Raw genomic sequence first — 25,236 nt, forward strand, 5'->3', positions numbered from 1 at the left:
GAAAGCAAACACTGCTCCCAATTTATATATGTAATGGAAATTATTAAGTGGAATTGGGAACTAAGCATGGTAGACAAATAGTGGGTGCCTGCCCCGGGTGTGGGAGGCAGGCAGCCTCCCCCTGCCCCATCCTCCTGCCCTATGGCAGGGTGGACAATGGCAGATTGCTAAAGATGAGCCAGGATTATTTGCAGAAACACCATAGACCTGTATTTGGTAGTATTTATTAACAATTTTTTTTTTTTTTTTTTTTTTTTACTTTCTGAACTATGCCCTATTTAATCAGCGCTTCTCTGTTTAACCTTAAACTAAGAAAAAGCTGGAGTAGAAGGGAAGTAGGAAACCCTGTATATAAACACCCACGCTGAAGTGCAGACTCACTGACAAAATTCAGGCAGCTTGAAATGAGAGTTGACATTTTATCCTTAATTTGTACCAGTGGGAAAAAGGATGTGAAAGGGTGTAAGCTGGGCACAGACTATAACTAGGATTTGTGTTCCTGCACACATCCAAATGTTAACAATGAACTTAGTCTTTCAAGTTTTCAGAAAAAAATTCTCTTGTTAAACAAAAATCTGTTTTAATTTGATAATTTGATCAAATTTTTAATTTTATAATTGCCAGTTTGCTTTAATTATTAAATGTGACTTAATTTACTTCTCCATTTTAGAACATTCATTTTGGGTTGTAAACATGTTTTTTTTAGAAAACATGCTAAAGAACATGCGGATATGATGCATACTGTGCATCTTTAAATATACAAATCAAAATTCCAATGCAAAGCAGTAGCTCTGTTTGCACTGCAGTGATGTAAGTTTCTAATATATTAAATATTGAAAAAAACCTTCAGATTTCCTTTGGGCACTAAATCATGTTCTGGGTCAAACAATTTTTCAAGCCTCTAGCCTTTTTTTTTTATTTTTGTCTGAAGGTCAAAACTAGTTTTTACATATGTAAGTAAAACTCATCAAATAAATAACTATTTTAAAATTATTTGATTATTACTAAAACATTGTAATTTTGTCATTTAATATTCCTCAGTTTGCTCAGTGGCTTTCATCCGTCTTAATTTTCTCGTTCAGATATAAAATCTTAAAACTGGAATGCGTAGTAAAATGTTGACTTGGTCTTATCAGTAAAGGTGTAATACTAAGACTCAAACCAGGGGTACTTAATGTTATCGGTATAACAATTCACTTTTTAAGCAGTGATAGCTGACTTGGTATAGGATAAAACATTCCACTTGTTTTATTTTTTTTTAAATAAAATAATACCTTAATTTATTTGTATTCCACCAGCATGAATACATTCATTGCAAATTGCATGCACATAAAATGGTATCCATTTGTAAACTACATAATATCTTAACAATAAATAGTATTTGATCTAGTACATGATGGTAGTGCGTTTCTTGTTAAAACTGCAAGCTTTTACCAAAATGAAACCAAACTCTCATTCTTCTTATAAATATTTTAAATAATTAAGTACGTTTCATACCAAGTATATAAAAATAGTATTTTTAGATAAATTAGAAGGTTTAATTTACATGACAAACAACGTGCAACAACTAACCACTCTCTACCAGCTCTATTTGGTTGATTGTCTAGATGACATGCAGCGATAATTGTCCCTTTGCCTTCACAGAACTGACAAACAGACCAGCAGGACCCATGGTTACCTGAAGCAAACAGTGCCATAGATATTGTTTGGGAACAACAGTCAGACACTCAGGGGAAACCTTTGCTTTGATGAACAAAAGCCACCCATGACAGTTCTTTTGTCCTAGACTTCCAGCTGCTCTGACCCTCAGGGTCTTTGGACTGTCACAAAAGTCTGCCAAACTTATATCTGTATACAAAATGCTTTTCAACATGCTTCTAGAATCTAGATTTTTTTTTTTTTCCCTATAGCATGAACCAGCAATACCTTTCGTACTTTCTATAAATCTGAATTTTCATGTTTGTAAGTCTCCGTGATTGCTAGAGAAAAGGTCAAATAAAGCAGTCATGCAGTACTCTCTAAATTTAAAACTGGCAGCTGTGGAACCTGCTTCGAGTATCACTTCACTGTTTCTCATTATACGTCTATGGCTTGGTAATCTTTATCTTTAACATCCTTTGTGCTTGTTACAATGTCTATCGGGAAATCTGGGGTCTGTGCAGAAACTAGTCCGGCTGTTCCTTCCAGGTCCCATGATCCTGGCAGGTTCTCAAGGCTTAGTGAGCTGATTGCTCCTTGGCTAAAGCTACCTTCCTCAGATCTGCTGGGGAGCACGAGGTGTAACGATGTCTCTGATGACGAGCATAGTGAAGAAGAAAGAGTTGCTGAAATAGACTGAAGAGGGGTCAAGGTAGTGTCTGAATGGGGAGAGGTGCATCTTAAAATTTGCAAATTGTCTTTCTGAATTACCTGATACTGGGAGGGGGAATTGTGAAGGCCCGGTGTGTAACAGAATTCACCGTCCATAGAATTTTGCAGGTTGGGTTCAGTTCTTTGGGGACTGCTGCTGACAGAGTCTGTATTCCAAATGTCACAGAATGTGTTGCCACGGCAAAGTTGTGCTTTGGTGCAAGTAAAGTTCCCAGCTTGCCTGTGCGTGCAAGGTTGACGTGTAGTCCAAGATGTCCGAGACTGCAGACTTTCCAGGGTAGGACTTCGAGATATGCTGTGCATGGCACAGAACCCTGGAGGCTTCTGGGATGTGAGCAGGTTCTCTAGAAGGTGCATCACGTTCTTCATATCCTTACTTAATTGTGAGACTTCTTGAGTTAAAGTTGTCACCTGTTATGGCAGGGCAAAACATCACAGTATTTAGGTAGTCGTGCCTGAAATACACATATACACACCCTTTTTCCTTCCAACAATATCAGCTTAAATCTGTGGCACTGTGTCTTTGCTTTAAAGAAATATGCTCTACTAATATATGTGTGGGAAACAGTCCATACATCTGCTTTACCACAGCTACATCTTACACCTCATGTGGCATATTGAAATAACGAAAGCAACTCAATAAATGCTTTGTAGCATTTTGTAGGCATAATTCACCTGATTTTAAATTATACTCTCTCTATAAAGAATGTCCTTAGAGTCAGAACTGAGATGATTTCCAGGGACAATGACATCAATAGCTTCTTGATAAGTCATTAAATATTTTAACGAACAAACCTTTTTCTTAACGTATTTTAGAGAGATGAATGGTACAAAATTGAGCTAATTGATATCTTGCTCAGAAATACAGTTATGAAGTATACTGCTGTCTTCACAGTAAAAGAAACTCATACCCAAAGTTGTCGGATGCAAGTAGTAGTTATAATCCAGTGGACTACTACTAAAACCAAAACCAACCAACCAAAAATAAGAAAAGAAACTGGAAACTCTAAAAACCACTTGCTGCTGCTAAACGTGTAAACAGTATAAAAGCCTGTGAGACAGTTTGCTTCCATGCAGGTATGTTTATGCAAAAGGAAGAATCATATTTTCTATTAGACTTTTTTTTTTATGCTGAAACCACTGATAGCATCCAGTTAATTACATTAATTATATGAAGTCTTTAATCTCCCCAAAACTGCTGGTTTGTATGGGGATCAGATTAACAAGTTCTGAAGCTGTGTTTTAAAGTGAATTGTTACATGAACATTAACGGGGACATTTGTTAGAATATTATAAGGACATTTTGGGAAATGAAAAGCCTAACAAAAACATAAGTGACCTGCTCACCAGTTAAATGTGTGTGTCTTTCCTTTTCCTTTTTTAAGGAAAAGTTTGTAGGAAGTTAAAATCAGTCTAACCTATCAAGAAGTAGAAATGACCTTTGTCTCCATGGTAGCTAATCAATCTATTTTAGGTCAAACCACTGTCATTACCGTTAAAATAGAGTTTCTCATACTGGTACGAGTGAAAGTATTTTGTTGAAAAAAAAGACATGGCTGCATATTTACGTTCAGAAGGACAAACCCCCTGTCAAAAAGAAAAAAGCTAACTTCTTTTGCCCTGAAGTAAAGACACCACTGATCAGGTGCCCTAAACTGATTAATTTTCATGTAATCAGAAATAGAAATACAATTTTCATTTTTCTGACAGGATAGTTCCAAAGAAATCTGCTGGAAAGAAATTTTCAAAATCTGAGTTTGACTGCATTACAACAGGTACAATAATTATAAATAAATGTTACATTAGAAGGGAAGTAGGAAGTTCCAGTACAGTTCCTATATGTCTTTTCATTTCTCTCTGGGCTAAGAGTTCAAACCCATTGTATTGTTTCATGGTTTTGTAATGATCACACACCCCTGGAGGGAAAATGCTTGAAGGGAGGTAGCCCCTGAGTTACATTACAGGATCCTCTCTCTGTCTCTCCACTTCCCTCTCTTTCTGCCCTGTTACCTTATTAACTCAAGCTAAACAGAAAATAATCATGGGATCTTCTTCTGCCAGCTGAGATCACTTGAATGCCTGGTAGCTCATTTGAACTTCAGTTAATGTGAGGGATTAAAATATGTTAGGAAGGTGATTTGTGGACAGAATTCCTGTGAGGTCAGAGCAGCCAGAGAAGGCTCTCGGTACTGTCAGATGGTAAGGAAGCACACCGTGAGATTTCTGGACAAATCAAGAGCTTCTGTGGTCCATTGGGGGCTGGGAGATGTCATTGCAAAACCTCTAAAACCTTTTTGGGAAGAAAGAGGGAAGAAGGACAGCTAAACCCATGGTTACCTAGGTTCAGTGATTGTCAGTTCTATTTAAGGGCCGTTACTGGCCCCTGCTCCCAGCAGAAAAAGCAAGTTTTCTGTGCCTAATTTCCCAACTTGCATCCATTTTACAGGGCTTTCTGCAGTCATTCAGGTAGGAAGATTGATAATGCCTTATGAGTATGCTCCTTACCCAAAATACGAACGCTGTGTGAAAAATTCTGCAGCTTTAAAATGTCTTTTTATGGTTTGTTCTATGTTTTTTCCTTCTATTTCCAATTACTTAAAGGTTTTTTAAAATTTTAGTTATTCTTCAACATGTTTCTTTTGCCGATTCGTTGAGACACTACAGCAAAAATCAATCCCAGCATCAGTACCTGTGGCAGTCCTGAGTTTTTGTTAATTACAACTTGCTCTGGTGCCCAGATACTATTTTTGATTTATCAGCTAGCTCCTAGAGTGCTGTCTTCTCATAAGCTTGCTCTTGCCACAGTCATAGGAGCTGACCTGATAAACCAGCCTTTGATGTATGCTTTAACAGTTTCCAGTAGTATGATGGCTTAAGATCTGAAGTAGTTCTGCCAAATTTCATTAGAAATTGACGACCATTTAGTAAGATCTCTTTGGACTGATACTGCTGGACACATAGGCAAAGCAAACATGTAATTTTCTGGATCATTTAAAACCTTTTCTGGATTTTGCAAACTGTTAAATTTACCAGATTAAACCTCCAATATCTGTGCTACTATAAATTACCATCTATCTCTGCATTATTATATGCCTATATAATATACTATTATTGCTATTATTAATACTGTACTGTTTATGCTATCCTTTTGACACCCTGCAGAGATTCTTGAGTAGATGCATATAGGCAGGTGTAACAGGGGACAATTTTATCAATAATGTTAACAATTTCACAGTGCTCCAGAAAGTACAGAAGAACAGAGATAGAAAGCAAAAGAAATTTTAGTCTATGAACAGAAATTGAATACAGCAGAGTTTTGTCCTGAGTGAAAGGACTAATTCCTTGCGTGCTGGTAAGGCTATTTTCAGGAGTTCAGTGATTATTTCTAGGCAATACAGCTAGTTGTACAAATGGTTCCTGCTGTGCTAGGCAGACAGCTTTAAAATGATCTGTGAGATCCTAAATATAGTTGAAATGCTGCCTTAACAGTTTCTAGGGCTTGAAAAAGGTACTGCAGTGTTTCCTGATATAGAAACTGGGATATAGACAGATTTAACTTGAATTAGGAAGAGGTGCTTCTCAGTCTAGTTAAACTCAATATGTTGGTACCATTTTAGCAGACTCTGTTGTAAAGAAAGAATATCTTTCAAAACAGAGGTTAAAAACTCAGGTGTGGTTTGGTGTGGGGTTTTTTGTTGTTTTTTTTTTTTTTTTTAAATATGGACATTTAACATATGCATATGGACTTTTCCGATGCCCTGACCAACATAAGTTTTAGTAGATGTATTTTGAACTTCCAAATTACTACAACCTTTTCAGTAGAAAGAGTATTTTTCTTTACTACCAGTGTTAAATTGTTGTGCAGTTTGAATACTTTGCTCCATGTAATTAGGTGGGAATGGAGGTGATTGTATTTAAACCTTTCCATAAAAGTGATGAAAACCTCTAAATAACATAAGGTGATGATGGTGATTATTGCTTTGTTTAAATGATACTGGCTGAACAGGTTTCTTTGGTTTTTTTCATTATATATTCCAGCATTTACTTTTTTTTTTTAATGTTCTGTTTTCTACTAGGATGCATATCTCTCATCACTGTTCTTGGATAAATCTGGAATAAGCTTTTTTTTCTGATTAGAAGCCTAATACATCAGTATTTTTTCGTCTCTGTGGTTTACTACTTTTTAAATTCAAACTTCATTCAGACATCTTCCTACCATGACTCTTTCTGAAAACTCAAAGAAGTGATGAACAAGAAAATGTGCTGCTTGATAAAGTAAAATTGTATTTTGGCAATGCAGGGATGATGCCTGGTTTGCACTGGATATGGCAGTTTCTCTATTCCCTTGCTTGGTGTTTCATTGCTGCTTCTGTTGTGATGCTTCTTAAAGTCAAAGAGACATTCAGCCAGAGTGAGTTGTCTCTCAAGGCTCAGATTAATGAGCTGCTGATACTCTGTTTCCCAGTAAGTGCACTGTTGAATGAATGAAATGAGAACTGAGTGGAGACAGACGTTTCACTGATCATCTATTAGCATCTCTGTGGCCATTGGTACTATGGTGACAGATATCTCTGATTTAATGGTACTTTAGGAATAAAGCTAGTTGCAGAAGAAAAAAGAAAATATCCAGCGCAGTTAATCTGAGTTCAGATTAAATATATAGGATTTGTGTGCAATGATGTGATGGCTCAGTTCTAGAGAAATAAATCCAGAAATCTGCAGGGCTGTGAAATTGGCTTTATCATGTAGGAGTAGAATAAAATTTTCTGGTTTCTCTGCTGACTCACCAGTCAGCTCTCGGGTAGTTCCAGGGCAACCAATCTGTCTGGGTAAATTAGGACACTAAGATTATTGCTATTAAACAAGTAAGGGCAGAACAGAAAAGTATAAAGGACTAGACAATTGAAGTGTATTCAAGTCAACAGGACTCCTATGAAAGTCAGTCTGGAAAAAGGGTTCCCTAACTGCAGTTCTAATAATAATTGGTGGCTCTTTGTTGTTGGATGTGGATGTTGGCGTAGAATCAGGACAGCTTCAAGGACTTAAAGTATCAGGGACAAACTGACTGACTAGCTACTGACTGAGACCAAACAGAGGATTATGGAAATCCCAGGTGGCTGGGACAAGAGAAGCTGTTAATATATACTGTTGAAAGAAAGGCTGAGGTTTTATATATGATATTGGGCAAAAATATTAAGTAAATAATTTCTATAAGCACCTAAAGGAATAGCTAAAAAAGAACGGGCAACATAATATTTCCCAAGAATAAACTGTGGCAAAACAATGTAATCCTCTTCTTTAATTGAAAAGCTGGTTTAAAAGATAAGAAGGAAATTGTAGATGTAAAAAAATATATATATCTATCTTGTCAGAAGACTTCTCAGATGTTTCTGTCCATGTGACATTCTTCTAAATCTGCTAAGAAAATATGACCAAGGTTTACTCACTATGAGTTGGATTTATATTTGGTGGGAATGGGTTATGATCAGTGGTTGGTGTCATCCATGGACATTTCAAGCCACTCTTTTTAGCAGCCCATCTTGATCTGTTTTTATTTAATGTTTATTTTCAATGGCTAAATGCAATTCATGCTCACTTTTAAATATCAGTAACATGAAATTCAACGAAGATAAATGTTAAATGTTACATCTGCAGAGAAAATGTCAGAGGCGTGAATCTAAGTACAATATTCTGCCTATGCATAATATTATAGAATAATGTTGGTGGAGTTTTGCTGAATGACACTTTGCAGGCATTAATCATGCTCCCAGGATATCTGAACAGCATTTTATGTTTTTTGTTGGACACAGAAAGGGGTTTCTTTTCACTAGGAATTACTTAGGCTGGTGAGGCTTGAGATCATGTACTTTATCAGTGACTTAAAAGATCTGACTAAAGACAATACAAAAGAAAATGCTACCAATGGAGAATTTTAGAAAATGTGATGGGAAAAGAAAAGCAGAAGGAATTTGGTTTGTTGAGATCTGCTCGAACAATATGTTTCCTGTGTAAATTGGTTTTAGAATGAGAATGGCAGTCAGCTTTTTCTTATGTCTTCTACACAGAAAAGAAAAAGCAGTGAACTTGCATACCAACAGAATTTTACATTTAGATGTTGGGAAAATAGATCTTTTCAGTACAGGAGGGTTTTGAAATGCTTGTTAGAGAGTTAGCTAGATAATCTGTTGTGGTAGTAATATTTTTTATTCAAATCTGAAATCAGCTTCTGGTGCCCCGTTGATTTTTATGCTGCATGGCTTCCTCTCTTGATTAATTTCATTGTCTCAGATGTCTTTCCACCAATGAAAAGTAAAAGAAAGACTCCACAGCATATAGGAGCTATGCCACGTATGTGCTATATGTCCTACTTGAAATTAACCTAAACCTTAGTGTATCAGCCATTTTTGTTACCTTCATCTGTCAATAGCTATTAAGCTAACACTAAAAGAAAGAAAAAAATACCTGGAAAGGCTACTGTGCAATCATCAAAGTACAAGAGCAGGGAGAGACAAAAACCCAACAAGGTAAGAGGAGTTCTTTGGAAACATGAATATCAGTGCTAAGCAGAAAATATATTTTGACACATCTCAGTAGACAAAAATGTATTTACTTGCTGTTTATGGTTTAGAAAGCTTTTATTTCTTAACACAAATAATACTAGGTTTTATACCTTGACTTTCATTCTAAATTTACATAGCTAAAATCCAAAATGGATGGATTAGTTTTCATCATCAATAAATGTCATTGATTCACTTTTTGTCACATTTTTCTTGGCTGAAGTATGTTTTCCAAAAAAACCTATTGGGATAGCCTTGCTGCAAAATAATTTCTCTCATGTGATAATATAGTTATGAACTTGTTACAAAGAAAATATGTTTGTAATTACTGTGAGTGAGAGGATTTCTTCGTGTGAGATCTCAAGCTGCAAATTGAACTTCAGTAGTATATCCCCTATGTAAAACTGAAGGCCCGATTACTAAATCTTTTTCATTGGCATTGATTATAAAATTACTATTTCCATTGTGTGCATACGTTTTAGTATTAAGGAGAATGTTTCGCTTAAAAAAAAGAATACTTTTTTCCTGTCCTGTGAGGAGAATGAGATTGATTTTTGGCAGCTGGATGCGAATTCTGTTTTCAAATAATCTTTTTATAAAACCTCTATAGGCGATTTGGAAAATAACCATATTTATTTAGGATTGTTCCTTTTGTTAGACGAAAGTGAAATATCCCTGTGAATGCGTTTTCTCTGTTCCAAGTGCCAAATGCTTAGAGTATTTTAAGCACTTGCATCTAAAACCCCTACAATTAAAAATAGCTGAATTTCTACTAAGTGCTCAAACATGCAGCTAAAGAAAAGGCAATTTTCTAGTACAAAAGCTGACCCTATTCATATTTCCTTCTGTTTGTTTGTTTTTCAGTTGAATGGGAGAAATGTGAGTACTCTGTTCATTATACTGTTTCAGTGCTGTAATTGTAGGGTCTACTGATGTGTTAAAGTATGAAATTAGCCCCCAAATTCTGAAACTGAAAGAGGCTATGATGGAGCTGGGTCTTATATGTGAAAAAAGGGGACATGGCAAAGAAATCTGAGTTTGTCTGCATGCACTGCGCAAGATGCCCTGTACATCTGAGCATGAAATCATGTACCTGTGTCATTGCATGTAGAACATGTACATGTGCACTCTGAAGGCCTGATTACTAAATTTATTACTAAACTCATGGGAGAAAAATTATGACTAAAATGTGGATATTTTCTTATTTTTATTTGATCTGTGTTTTAAATCAGGTTTGGGTTTTGCACATTGAATCAAAGTAGAAGTCTTTCCATGTTCTTTTCATTCAGTTACATTCAAATGATGGAGAGCTAAAAGCCTAATGGGATACAGACAACGGGACAGTGATAGGCAGGTGCTTTAATCTAGACTTATGGCCACCAGTATATCTCAGAAAATCTGCTTAGTGGTTTCCTATTTTTACTTCTGTGCTCCTCAGTAGTTATGTATGATTGCACCAGGTAAATGGTGCCTCTGAAAAAATGCTGAATGCTTAGATACAGTGATCTGATCAGTCTTTGCAGGCAAATGCATTGGAAAGACCAGGTTGGGTGTACAGATCTCTGCAAAGGAAGGATGCATACTCTTAAGGCAGAAGACCTATTCTGAAATTCTTGCTCTGCCTAATTTGAAACGGGTCTTTGAATCAAGCTTTCCCCAGCTCAGGAAATGAGCCATACTGTTGGGTATTCAGTTGCTTAATCTTGAATCTATTGCTTAAATAATTGCATTTCTACAGGAGCAAGTACCTGAACCTTAACTCTCTTGCCTGCCACATACTGAACATACCGAACTATAATGAAAGTCATGCCTTTATTATTCTGTGATCATTTAGACTAAGTGCTACAGGCAAATAGGGTAGGAAATTAAGTAGCCCTGTTCCACTCCACCTTGCAATACTGAACCGGAGGGAAATTCCCTTTATCAGCTTGGATCTCATGCAAGCTCAAAATGACCAGTGAGGTTAGGCGAGGGAATGAAGAAGCTGAGTAACCAGCTGAGCAGCCAAACCCAAGAGCTATAGAATATGTCTGGGATGTGTTCAAGTTTTTCTCACGTTGCCTAATAAAGTGGCAGTGCTGACTTTGGACCCCACCCTCCTTAGAGGAATTCTGTGCATCCATTAGTCCTAAAGTTAATTAACAAACTCAGAAGTTCAATCAAGGCTCTGTCTTCTGTTAGTCCCGTTCTTAGGTACATGAACTTTCCTTTGGGTTATGTAGTGAATGTCATATGCCTAAAATACTGCCAAGAGCTCCACTGGATATCTAAGCTGGGTATAGCTTGTTTTGTGGAATTATCTCTGGGGTAACTGCTTTGCTTTGCTTTGCTAACAACAGACTGTATTGAATGTCTGAATGGGAAGATGAATGTCTTTGTTCCCCCAATGAAAAGTTGAAATGTTTTTAAGCTAACTAGTGAACTGTTGTAATACAATTGCCTTTCATGAAAGCAGTTATTTTTGCATTTGTTGATTGACTTCTGATCTCCACTGGAAAATGTATTAATGATAGTGTTTGCTGCTGTTGGCTACTTGTGACCTGTTTTCTCATACTTTCCCTTTCAGGAGCAGGCTGCATGTCATAACAGAGAAGTTAATTTCTAACTCTGTCCGTATTTTATTTACTCCTGGCAGTCTACTGCAGCATCAGTCATTATTCTTCCATTAATGGTCATCATCGAGTGATGGAATGATGAAAACACTGGGCCTACAAGTGTTGTTCAATACTTAAGGTAACAACAAAAAACCCAAGGAACAGCTAGTATTCCAGCAAGGCTACTTATAGACTCATTTGGGTAAGTACCAAGTCAGTATTGTCAGTTCAGAACTCCAGATGGGACACGTTTGCAATTAAGCAGCCTCATAGTCATGTCATGCAGTTTTTTCAGTGTAACTTTTGATCCACGGGAGGACTTGAAGGTTGCCCATCTGTCTCTGGGATAAGCACAGAATGTTACCTATGAAACCTAAATCTACACTATGTTAGAATTGCTCCTCATGCTTTTTTTTATGTCTCAGTCCAATATTTGTTCTTATTGTATGCCCATGCATTGTTGCATCAAATTGAGAATTCTCATGTATATAAATGTTTCTGTGTAAATTCTAACTGGCTTGGTCAGAATGGAGAACGCTGGTTTCTTTGCTAGGGGACTTAGAAAATATGAGCTTAGAAAGTAGAGCACAGTCCTTCCAAGTAGTGCAAGGCACCGCCAACAATCTACATTAGTGTAGACATGTTTAAGATGAAGATGTACTTTAATTTACTCTATGCTGTATAAAGTACATTACATAATCTTAGAGATACTGCAAAGTTGAAATACTTTTTCCCTTAGCTTCCTAGACTGTCTGGTGTGTTTTCCAGAGTGTAGGGTTTTCTATACTCATTCGTGTAGCCTCATGTAGTTCTATAATCTTCTATAAGTTCTATGAGGTTCCGTAATCAGAGAAAGATATCTTTCTTTGCTGTGACTAAACATTAAACATTAAGTGCAACTATTTTCAGAATTTTTATCAACATTATTGTGTTACTTATATCTCCTAGTTGCATTATTATTAATTTTATCACTAACCAGGCTAGATGTAAATCAATTCTGCTGTTGCCAAAAGATGTCTAAACCTACCACAACCTTTGGTTTCTGGTTTTAATACTCGGCATTTGATGTTGGTGCAGGCCCTAGTCAGTTATGCAGTGTGAAAACAAATTCTGTCTCACACTTCAAGCTAGCAAGACTCCAGAACTTGACGGTACTCTTTTTAGATCTCCAGAGATTCTCTTCCTCTTATAGGACTCCTAATACTTGCTCAACAGACAAAGACTATAGATGAACCAACTTCTTTCACGCTCCTGTGGAAAGAAAGACCTGCTGGTGATGACTTCTTTTTGTCTAAAAAGCTAATGGTTGACTTGTTTAATCAAGAATTTGTGGTTCAAATCTACCTCTATCCCAGGAGAAGCTGCAGAAATCTTGGAAGGTAAGCATCTCTTACTTTAAGTCTCACAGGTAGCGTAATATGTGAAAAAATGGACTGATACCTCCTCCTCAATTTTAAAAGAGTGAACCATATTCAGAACAGTGAAAAGATTTTGGATTCTCTTTCCCTGTGTGGAAACTTTACTGTTTTACTGCATGTGGTTGTAGTTCTTTTATGTTTGTGTGAGCAAGCAAGTTGCATAACATTTTGTTCAGATAGTGTTAGCAGGGAAAAGTGAAGATTGTGCTTGGAGGGAAATTACCTTCAGTATGTTTGTATTTGTTTTTTGGTTTTTTTTTTTTCCTTCTTTTATTTAGCATACTTCCCTGTTCCAAGATTTATTGCTTTTCACTAGAAAAGCGACAACAAGCCCAGAACTATTGCAGTTGAAATTCTGGTTAATCCACAAGATGCCTGCCTTAGCCCATCTCCCAGCACAATGTATTTTCCAATTGCCTCTTGCAGATAACCACCTAATACATCTTCATATTTTAAAAATAGCTGTTGCTTTCAAAATCAAAAGGGATGAATCAATATGACTTGTCTGTTTCAGAAGTATTGCATAGGAAATCTAATCTTCTATTGTAATAGTGTTGTCAATGACCATCTTAGAGATATTTTCGAGTTCTTTCACCAAGCTTTACAATAAACAGTAGTCAGTGGGGCATGAGACTTTTATCTGAACTCTACTGTTTGACATACAAATGAGGTGATGCATTCATAGTGACTAACTAAGCATGAATGCACTCTTGGTTTAGGACATTTAAGTTATCTGACCAAGTTAACCTGACCCAGGATGAAAGAGGTTCACAAGCCAAATACTTCATATATTGAAATAAAAAATAACTAGATTAAGCGTGTACAATATAGAAGGAAAAGTAAAATAAAACTTGACGTTTCTGGTAACCAAAGTGATTAGGAGAAAAAAAAGAAGTGAAACCATGTGTTTGCATTTATCTAAATGTTTCCTCATGTGGAATCATAAGAAATTGTCTCTAATCTCTTCATACTGAAAGACAGAGTCTGTGGGAACAGATTTTAGTGTTGCAGTACAACTGTGAAGTTAAAGTCTGATTCTTTCACCTGGTTAGCCAAAGTACTGCAGTGGCTGGGTATACGAAACAGTTTAGCCAGAGAATGTCTCCTCTTTTGTGTTGGATTGATAGTCAATTACAGGTTTGAAGTTATTAGAAAGGAAGAACAAAAAGTACCACTGAACAATATTGGCCCTGCATTCCTCTGATCATATTGCTTGAGCAGGAACAGATGAACTTCTGTTTCATTCTGAACAGGTGATTTGACAGGTTTGATGTGAATTTGAACATGACTGAATTTGCATTTCTTTCAAGGAAATTCTCCAAAAGCATAGCATTCACCCAGACAAGAAAAGTTGGAAGAAGCAGCTTGGGGAAAGACGACAGATCCATAAGAGGATAAATCCCAAGAAAATTAGATACGCTAACTATACTACCTTACTTTGGTTTTAGCTCTAGCACATGACACCAACTTTTATATAGCTTTCATGAAGAAAATTAATCTTGGAAAGAGTCAAAAGCCCCACACTGCCCTAAATGTAGGAACCCTATCTAGTTTTGCTAACTCATTTATCACACGTTTACCATATTCCCAAGTTTTCTGAGTTTTCTCTAGCATTCCTTGAATCCTTGTTAATATTCTCCAACCCACACAAAAGCTCATTACCTCATTATTAAGCCTGCTGATCTGCTGTTTGGTCTCTTCTGCTTTGATAACAAGCACAGCAGCACCAATTTCGGCCTCTGAAAACAATTCAAATGCATACAAATGAGAGAAGTATAGTAACTTGGAAACAGCAATGCTATTCTTGCACTTACCCAATGCTTTAACTTTAAACCTAGCTTGCACTTGGATCGAATAAAAATAAAATCTTATGTTTAATGTTCAGTGTATAATGTGTAAAAAAAGTATGATGACTGAAATTCATACTGGTCTCTTCAGTCTGAACCAGAAAGGACTAAAAATGACAGTTCTTGTGCTGTGTGACATGTCAACTGATTTCAAAAATCATAGATACAATTAAGCTTCTATTATTATTTTTCTGTTTGGCTTTAAGGAGAACAAGATGTGTCCTAATAGCCTCCATGCAAAAGGTACATAACTATTTGAGGACTGTTTAGTCATAAAAGGAGGGATGTTAGAAACAGTCAGGGCTGCACTAGTTCTGTCACTTCAGTATTAGTCCATTGGTCTTTGTCTCTGGTTGTTTTTTTTTTCCTCCCATGTTGACATGCTCTGTTCCTCCTCCTGTGCTATTTTATCAATCTTCTCAGAGTGTAGGTCATTTAAGGCTTCCCAAAACCTCTTGCTATTCAAGGTTTTCACTCTCTTATTTCTAAAACTCTAGGTACTTCAGTACTCTTCTGCTGCTGTAAATAACAAAAATTCAGAGCTGGGTTAACATATGGCCTTTATTTTTACTTATTTGGTATTAGAATGTTTTTATGTTAAATTTTGTCCTTGTGTTTAGCAGCCTTCATGCCCAGAGGTCTGGGAGCATAAGGCTCCTGGCTAGTCCTACAATATTGCTGGTAAATTATAATGCACGAAAATACAGTACTCTTCAACAAATGGCCTTCAGAACTCTGTTGTATTTTTCTACAGTACCAGTTGTGATACTGAAATTATACTGAAAGCATGGATATATGTTGAATCTATTTATGCCACTTTGAGACCTGAAGAAACAAAAGGCAGCAAAAAGCGGTTATGAAAACTGTTTTCTCTAAAGAGTGATTTTCCCAGGCAAAACTCACCTCCAATTGTAGGAGATAACCTGGATTCCTGCCTGAGTTGATCAGAGCTGAAGTCAAAAGTTTGGCCTTCCTCATTATGGTTTCCATCTTCAATCCCATCAACAATTCTGTTGAGAAAAATTGCAGTGATGGAGCAGTTTCATAACAGCTTCATAAATATCACGTTCATAATTATGTTGTCAAAATGACTCCTAAAGGGCACATTTTTAGTCAATGGTAGATTTTGCACAATAAGTTTAGAAAAAAGTAAAAGCTATCATAGTGGTGTAACTTCTTGTGAGTCACTAAAAATAAAACTTACTGTTAGATGAAGGAATGTGAGGTCAAACATAATTAACTGAAGTTTAAAAATGTTCATGGCTTCTGCAGTATATTCTGGCTCCTAACAACACCTGAACTGAACACTGTTTGCTTTTCCTATCTAAAGTAATCTGTTGTCATTCACATGCAAAGTAAAGATGCTTCACTATGCTGTGAAGTTTAAATCTTCCTGCACCTAACAGTCAGGCTTTTGTATTAGGCTTACCTAGGCAGAGCTTTTTTTTTTGTATTTTGTATTAGGCTTACCTAATATATATATTATATATAAATAATATATTTATGAAAGCATCTCTGTAAACCACAGTCAAATGTGTCGTTGCCATGCAAATAGCTATTCTGGAATCCAGTTCAAACTGACTAGCTCAGACAGGGCAATCTTGTTTGCAAATTGAGTATAGGAAGATGTGTAGATGAGCCTGCAATGTCCCAGTTGTGATAGTGTTGGTATTGGACCTAAATACTAGAAAATGCATCTTTGTCCATTATTTTTACTTGTGCATTGCAGTTGACCTCCAATTTGCAGTGTCAAGAAATCCAAAGAAAAAAAAAAAGAGCAGCATTTTATACAATAATCAAGTGCTGTGTACAAAGAATAAAAAAAACTGGTATCAGATAGAGGAATCAATGCACCTTCCTAAAATATATATAATTATGAATAATTTTGTTCTCATTTATAACACATCGTGGTATAAAGAGAAGTGTTTTAAAGTCAATGGCAAAAGCTGCCAGTTGATAGACATGATAGTGTCAATTTCTTGTTTTGTCCAGGCACAAGATTCAGAATTTGTCTTAAGAGTAGGCAGATGAGGAAAATACTAGACTGGAAGGGCTAAAGCAATCAGGTTTTGGCCTCTCAGTCAATGGTGATAACTTTGTGATGATGGAAATCAGACTTTCTGTCTAATAAGGATATTGTCAAGCAAACCTCTTGACTGGAAAAGTTTGGAGAAAGGAAGAACAGACAACACATATCTGTGATGTATTGGGCTTGAAAGACCCATGTAACTTAAAGGTCTGTGCACATACCATACATTTTTGTCATTATTGGCTCTTCATGCGGGTTTAGGGCTCTATGTCATGTCTGAGTATTCATGGCGCCAGCTGGATATTACTAGACTTCACTCTAGTCTCAACCACCCTCTGGGGGGAGATGAGACTCAAATGTGGTGCTAGAGCTGCTAGCTGCTTTGGCCTATGCTGTTATCTGCAGCTGAAAACCTGAACGATTACTTTGTTTGAAATTTGCTATAAAACCTATTTAATGTCATCAGGCCTCACTGCTGCAAAAGGCAAATTTTAAACACCAATATCCCGTTTTGTAGAGATTTCTAATTACACAAAATGCTAACATTTTAACTGCCTTTAAAGCACACAAGGGAATACCTAGTCAGACGTGACTTGGAATTTATAGATGCTATATTCTTTAAAGTGTTTAAAGACTCAAACTATAAAGAACCCCTACTAGCAAAAATATCTAGTTTTGGAGAGCTAAAAGGCAGGCTTCTATGTGGGAAATACGTAATGGGCAAGATACTTATTCATATACAAGGAACCAGCTGTGGAGTGACATAATCTAGTGAGCTGAAAAAATGAGGGAAAAAAAGTAATTGGTAAGTCTCACCCCTTCCTGAATTACCTATTGTACAGCCCTGAATCTTATCCTGGAGAGACACACTTCTACTCCTAGAAGCCAAAAAGTCAGAAAAGATTAACACGTAATGTGTTCTATCCAGCCAATTAGGGCTAAAGTGCACTTGTGCATGTGGGTCTGAGGAGATTTGAATGCATAAATGTCTCCTCCCAACACTGTCTTTATTATCGCTTACATTTTCTTCCTTTTGATGCTCTTTTACTTCAGAGGCAGTACCCAAAAAGTGATTGGAAAGACTCTGACTGTATCCTAGAAGCTAGGATGCTAGCTTCTATTCCTAGCGCCAAAACCTATTTAAGTACCAGTCTCTGAGCTTTATTGCCTTCACTGTGGTGTACAAGGAAAGAACCTGAAGAACCAGTGAAGAGTTCTGGTTGGCTTTGTGTGGGGAACATCCACAATAGAACAAGTTTCTTAAGCAGACGAAGCACAGTCTCAACAAACTGTGGCTATACACCTCACAACTGCACTGACTGGACATTTAAGCCAGTCTTTCCATTCCTTTACACTGCTGTCCAACAGCAAACAAAACCGAGGATCTTAATTAAGGTCTTATTTTCCCTGTAATACTTACTAACAAACATTTAAGGCTCTTTATAAAGGGGTTTTAACTTGTCAGTTTAAATGTTCTAATAATATAAACTCATTCTGGAAATAATATGAAAGCATTTTGGCTGGAAAACAAAGTCTGAAACACACACGTATCTTGGGCCAATTTTCCATCCTATTGACAGGTTTATTGTACAGCTATCAAATTATGAATGAAAATAGGAAATAATAATGCACGTAACAATACTTGTCGCACATTTGCTCTTGCAGCCTTGGGTGCCAATGCCTGGCTGAATGTGTTCAGAACAGTAATGAGCAAGATTACATTTCAGCAGAAAATATGAAAGGCAGCTTCTCCCTGAATTACTACTTATTATGCAAATGATAATGACCTTTACTCATAGCTGACCTGAACCTAATTCATATTAGATCTATGAAAGAAATGAGAAAATACCCACTATGTATTTCAATTTTGCTACTGTAGAAGCTGGTTTTTCCACACATCTTCACCTGTATTGACAAAACTAAAATCCGTTTGTATCGTGTTCCTGTTTGAACTGTAAATGTACACTGATCAAATAAATGATGAGGGGGAAAGAATCCTATATAGTCTTCAATGTCCTTTTTGTGATTGCGTCCTTAGGGACAGATATCCCGACAGAGCTAAACAAATATTGGTCAAGCTATGGCTATTTCATGTTTGCAATGGCAAGTTGCTGAAGCTACCATCCTGCCTCTAGTGAATAAAGGAAGTTCTTGAACATGTGAAACACTTCAAATTATATAAACTAAAACTTGAACTGGAAGATCAACTGTTGTAGCTCCTCCTATGTGAAAAAAAACCAGCTATGATTTCTGTAAAGAACTGATCCCAAAACTCTTGGGTAATAGTTAATTATTACATTGCATTAATTTAGAAATAAGATACATAAATCATCTTCCAAGTAAAATACAAATAAATTAATATATTTTAAATTATACACTAATAATGCCACAATAGACTATTATATGACTTTTGTTTATGCCAAATGTCACAGCAAACCAGATTTTCTCAACTCCATATTTACTCTCCACATAACTTGCATTATAGGGTTTCCTTTCTCTAATGTAAAGAGCCTAAGTGTTTTCTAAAATTGCTAAGCAATAGTTTTACATTATAGTGCCCTACTCCAGTAATTTTTGTATTTGTACAGCTATGCTGTATTATCATCTACTTGTTTTCTAAACTCCTGTCTGATGGATTCAGAATACTTCACAGTGCTGTTGTGGGAATGCATATTATTATAGGTGGACAAAATGTTACCATAACACCAGACTTTTCAAATAGTAATTTTCATAATTGCTCAGTACTTTCCCTTTTAACTGCTAGAAACACTTTATTTTGCAATAAAGTCCTAAAGTCATAACATCCTGCATAATGTGTAATAGTTCCTACAATAAGAGAACAACTTCTTTGTGGGATGAAGAAAAGTATCAAGTATTAAAGAAAAAGAAATGTTTTATAGTGTTGCAATCATGGTATTTTAAATAAGAGTTAAATGATAGAGAAGAAAATAACCATTCATAACTCTTACCTTGGGCTCAGGTCAGGTGGACCACCGGTGGTCAGTGCTGAAAAGTGTAACATAAGGTTCTTCTCCTTCCTTCTGGAGTAATGGATCTCTGTTTCATGTTTGATTCTTGAGGGGTTTGAACTGCAAGCACGGATGGGTGAATGAAAGGGCACCGTTCCTGAGGCCAACTGCTTCAAGTTTCTCCCTAGGTGGGTTTTATTGCTTCCAGCATTCTTCTGCTGAGAGCAATTTGTGTTTCTTGTATGGATTGGTGAAAGGATGCCATTCTCTTCTTCTCCCTCTTCTTCTTCATCTTCATCTTCCACAATTGAAGGGAGTCTCTTCTTTATATTTCCATTTCCCTTCAGCTCTGTCTAAAATAACAGACAATATACACTAGCACAAAATTCAGAGCATGATGTTTCAGAAACACAATTTCTTCTGGTAGTCATCCTGAAACAAACACAGATCTAGCACAGCTTTCATTTCTCATTAGAGATAGGTCTTTTGGAACTCCTCCATAGCTTCCCTCCTCAACTATGGCTGTATGTGCATACATGAGAAAAATACAAACAAATCAGAAAAGGTCACTACTGATATGGCCAGTAAACCCACTGCAATATGTTTTGTTATCAAGAAAGATTACAGGACTAGCTCTGTACAAGCCTGTGCCATGCGTACGCTTGAGTAGATTAATCTTGCTTTACCGAGGCATTATTTCTTTTGAATGCTACATTGCCAGACTCCTGGTAGACCATGGGAAAGAACTGAGGCTGGTAATTCATATAATTCTACATTTTCATATGGAACCATTTCTAAAGTATAAATAGCACTTACACCAGTTCACCTCAAGCCCAAACGTTATCTATATCCTTCCTAGTTGTAACTGAAACCACTGCTGGGATAGTAGGCAGATTTTTCATTTTATACAAAGCCCTGTTAATGCATCAGTGGTGTGACAGTGTCGACATCAGAATTGAGTCATTGAGAAGCAAAGCATTTTTTTTAAAAAAAAGCAATTTGAATGATTGGTGTTGGAACCAAGGGAGTTCAGAGGCAACACAGACCGGGCTCTGTACTTTACGTACTAATTAAAGCACAGTGTAAGAGAGCAATTTATTTTTTGTTGTTGTTTCATGGTAACAAAATACACTGGCCATGAGTGCCAAGATATGCCAACATGGAAGTCATGTCAGGATCAGGCCATAATTCAAGAATAGTTCAATTTATTTCCATAGCACAACTTACTGTATTTATTGGTAGTAAGTGAATGGACTAAGGCAGAATCAGGTTCCTGGTCAAATTAACAAACTCCACACATCTCGGTGAAGACTACAGCCAAATGCAACTTCATGGCTTCAGAAAAGGGTGCTATTTATCTTTTTTCAGTCTACTTTTAATCAAGCTTGATTAAGGCACTGTTAACTTTAGATAGAAAAACCTCAGATGAGCTTGTATTAGTCAAATTTCCCACATTCAGGCCAAGTAAGATCGGCTGGGTGGAAATAGAGGTTTGGGGAATATATCCAAATGTTCTAAGCCTCAATGTTTTGCAGCATAGGTTTAATTTTGCTGTGTGCTACAGCACACCCGCTGAGTGAATGCTTTTCTCTTAGTATAAGTTGACAGGTTTAGTGAATTAGGTCCTTTCCATCTGAGATTACCTGAAAAGGTAAGAATTTAAAACAATGTCAAAAAACCTGTCTATATAAAATATAATATCTTTGTTGTCAAACATAATAGCCATCTGAAGGCTGTCATGATGATCAAATTGTACAGGATCTGGCACCAATACAGCCTATAAAGGGAATAAGTGTTACCCGTATTCAAAACTTTGGCTTGGGTAAATATGTATTTAAAATGCAGGTGCTATAGTAGGATATTCCAAATCCAGCACCTGGAAGAGAAGATTATAAACTGTTACTCATAAAACGGACAGGGGCAGAACTGTCTGCAGGATGCTATTTAAAAGCTATTCTGAAACCACAGAATTCAGTTGGAGTTTTTCCAGCTTCGCTCTGGCCATAACTATGTACATGCTTCAAAGTCAAGCTTGGCATATTTAAAATGTGGCTAACATACCTGAGATAGCGTAGACTTGTTTGATAGTTTTGATATTACCTGAAAAAACAAAACAGAATAAAAAAGTAGCAAATATGTACACCTGCACAATATTGGCTTCCAAAAGCATACAAATATATAAACGAAAGCATTTATATTGATACAAGATGATAAAATAGCTGTATTTAATTAAATGGTGACATAGCACTGAACTAAAGACGCTCCTTGGAAACAGATGCTGCGAAAGAAAAAAAAATGTTTTATTGTTATTAAAAATATAGTTCCTGCAAAAATAAAATTTTAATAAAAATCTGGGTCACAGCTCCAAACCTGTGAACGAATGTAGATGGGTGAATGTACACCTGGTGGGTTTCCGTGCTGGTTTGAGGGAGTCCCGTGCAGGAACACTGCTCTGCTTTGGTCCTGCCTCTCTGTAGCTTTACCTCCTGTGCCAGCCAAACTCTTACATGCAGATGGTCTAACTAACTGTAGCATCTCTGGAGAATTTTCAAAGGCAGTGATGAAATGCAAGTGGGCTTCTTTCTGAGGGAGATACATGCCTAACATCTATTCAAGGTGATATTTTTCCTTTTTGGATTAAACAAAGTAAAACAAAAAAGAAGAAGAAAAAATTCATGCAAGTTTAATGTGTAACTACCTGTAATAAAGTCTATCAAATGCTGAATATCTGTTATGAAAATTCTGCTCTTTATTTGAATGTCCACACTTTGACCACAGGCAAGTCTCTGACAGCCCATATGCTGTATTTATAGGAAAATTTTAGTCTGCCAGATAGAATTTTCAGAAGTGATTTTCAGCTTTCCTAAACACACATGTCAAGATAAAAAGTACATAACAGCCATCAAGTTTAAACATGTAGCATAACTGTTTTTCTCTAGACTCAGGTAGAAGTTAAGCCTTTCTGGAAGTCACTGTGATTTCCCCATTTGTTTTATAAAAGTCTTCAGAACTCCTAAATACAAAAAATTTAGGCATAGATTTGGAAAAAAGAATTGTGGGGTTTTGGTTGCTTTTTTTTTTTTCTTTCTTCTTCATAAATCTTTTGGGTTAACCTGAAAACTTTTTTGTAGTTGCTGATAAAAGTGAGGGTACTAGTAGCGGTATAATATACAAATATATGATAATTAAGTCTGTGTAAGCAGAAATCCTACTGCACAATAGCCAAGCCAGTAGCAGGTGTATCAATAAGTTTAGCAATAACTTTAATAACTGCCAAACAGAACAACTGCAATAATTAAGCTATTTAAATAAAATAACAGCTGTTTTCTTCCTGAGTTAAAGTACTAGATAATACTAGTGGAGGATGAGATCTCAGATACTGAAGTCTCCCATCTTGCACTGTCATCTATGCCAATTGAAGAAATACCACCTCCTTCAAGACTCACGAGAACAGGAAATTGGAGATGTACTAAAATATTAAAGTCATATCTAGGAAGTACTAATGGACCACTTTGCACGTATGTTTAAGAAGATTAATTTTGGGGTATCAGTTTGCTTGGCTTCTAGGCACAGGTGCAATATGAATGTTAAATAGCAGCCTTAAAAGCTCCAAGCCAATCCCAAACATTAGCATCTTCACAAAGATCTTAGAAAATATGAATTTGCCTGCTGAAGGCTTTAGAAGTTACTTGTCATTTGTAATGTGGGCGAACATTTTTTCCTAAATTTGTTTTCCTCCTGAGCATGTGTTAATCCTGATTATATATCTTGAAAAGAGAAACAAAGAAATCATTATGTAGGTGTCTCCTAGATGTCCTGTGGCATTTCCCACAGCCCTAGTGGGGTCTTTCAGCTCGGTGACCCTGACCGGTAGCACCGTCCCCTGGCTGCAGGACCAATCTGCTGCCCATTGATACTCCTGCTCACAGTGTCACCCTTGTCGGCCACTGCAGCAGGGAGAACCTGGCTGCAGAGGAAACAGGGTTAGTGGCAACACTCTGTAGCCTTATGACCTTACCAAGAGAAAGGTAAAGGGATTTTTGAAAGCAGGTTGCTTTTTGCAAGGAGGGGAAGGATTGTCCTCGGAGAAAGGATATCAGAAAAGAAGGTTGGGTATGAACATGGAGCATGTGATGGGAGAAAGTACTCATCATACTTTCTTTTTCCATTTCCCCAAACTAGCCCCTTTAACCCACTGGGGACAATTTCAGTCTGGATAAACTGATATTTTTAGATGAACTCTGGACCTATAAATTATCTTTTCCATAGCACAGAACCCACAATAAAGTGTTGCAATAGTTTCTGTACTAATACACTGCAGCTTTATTTATTGCTTTTAACTTTGAACACTGTATCTTGCACACACAATACAAGGGCCTGGGCTTTATGGCTTGGTAGCTGAAAGTTGGTGAAAGAAACTAATCTGTGACCAGAGAGCATTCTCAAGTGTTTTGCTTTTAAACCTCCTCCAGCACCTCCCTTTTGCTTTCTGCAAAAGTACCATTCTCAAAGGAAAAAGAAAATATGAACAAAATACATGAACAAAGCCAGTCAAAGGGCAGTAAATGTAAGACCTTATCACACACATAACTTTACCTCTGTAAAAATGTAGTACCAGAGTACCTAGTTTCTGATCGGCTAAAAACTTTTATTTAGGGCAACACACTGGTGTAGCCTTCTAGAAAATACTTTTTTCTTATGCAAAAAGAAAGAGGATGCAAAATAGCTCACATGCTAGTCTTTTTTAAAAATAAAACCCTTAAAGGATAAGAGCTGCTGAAAGAAAAACACAGGTGTTTCCCCTGCTATGCATTAGGAAAAAAACCAAAAAAATGGATGTTAGCATGAATTATGTGAAATAATGTCGAGGAGCCTAATTCAATTTCTTATTTCAGCCCTGGTATCTCTTTATGTCTTGTGAAAACAGCTATTAAATTTAATTTCAGAAGAAGAGACAATAATAGATCATGTACCAAAAGCAGACTCATATCAAATTCTTCCACGTACATAATCTCAAATTACAATCTTGTAGTTCTTTAGTATGTTACTATATGGAACTTAAAAATTCAGTAATCTTTATCATTGCTTATTACAAGCACAAAAAGAACATTTCCCCATCTGAAAACACTGGTGGTTTGCTGTCAAAAGCCAGTGATCTGAAGATTTTTTCTAGGGTGAAGAGATAGAAGAATCTCTACCAGGAGTTGTGGCCAAATAAGATAATTTGCTGTACAATAATTCAAGATGAATTCCAATGACAAAATCCTAAAAAAAGAAATATAGCAATGCAGCTAAATTCAGGTTTAATATTTTAAATGTCCAGGTAAGTAAATTTACATTTTTGGGCTCAAAAGAATGTTATCAGCTTTTACTGGCCAGATTCCTGTTGCCTTCATGAGAAGTAGGAACAAAAATAGAAACATAATTTCACTGATTTGCTTGTAAATCTCGG

At 36.5% G+C, this 25,236-nt stretch overlaps 1 protein-coding gene across 2 annotated transcripts in view; it reads right to left on the reverse strand.

The window, feature by feature from the left end:
- Nucleotides 1–1,225: 1,225 nt before the first annotated feature.
- Nucleotides 1,226–25,236, reverse strand: part of KCNH8 (potassium voltage-gated channel subfamily H member 8) — a 195,679-nt gene continuing 171,668 nt past the window's right edge. For both annotated transcript variants that reach the window (XM_040592963.1, XM_040592962.1), the window contains 5 exons: nt 21,846–21,884; nt 19,785–20,137; nt 15,690–15,796; nt 14,602–14,678; nt 1,226–2,781 (listed from right to left, as the gene is read on the reverse strand). In XM_040592963.1, coding sequence (XP_040448897.1) covers nt 2,077–2,781; nt 14,602–14,678; nt 15,690–15,796; nt 19,785–20,137; nt 21,846–21,884 — 1,281 coding nt within the window. In that variant the 3' untranslated portion in view covers nt 1,226–2,076. The remainder of the gene's footprint in view (nt 2,782–14,601; nt 14,679–15,689; nt 15,797–19,784; nt 20,138–21,845; nt 21,885–25,236) is intronic.

This window comes from Falco naumanni, chromosome 4 (assembly GCF_017639655.2).
Source record: "Falco naumanni isolate bFalNau1 chromosome 4, bFalNau1.pat, whole genome shotgun sequence".
Taxonomy (NCBI): Eukaryota; Metazoa; Chordata; class Aves; order Falconiformes; family Falconidae; genus Falco; species Falco naumanni.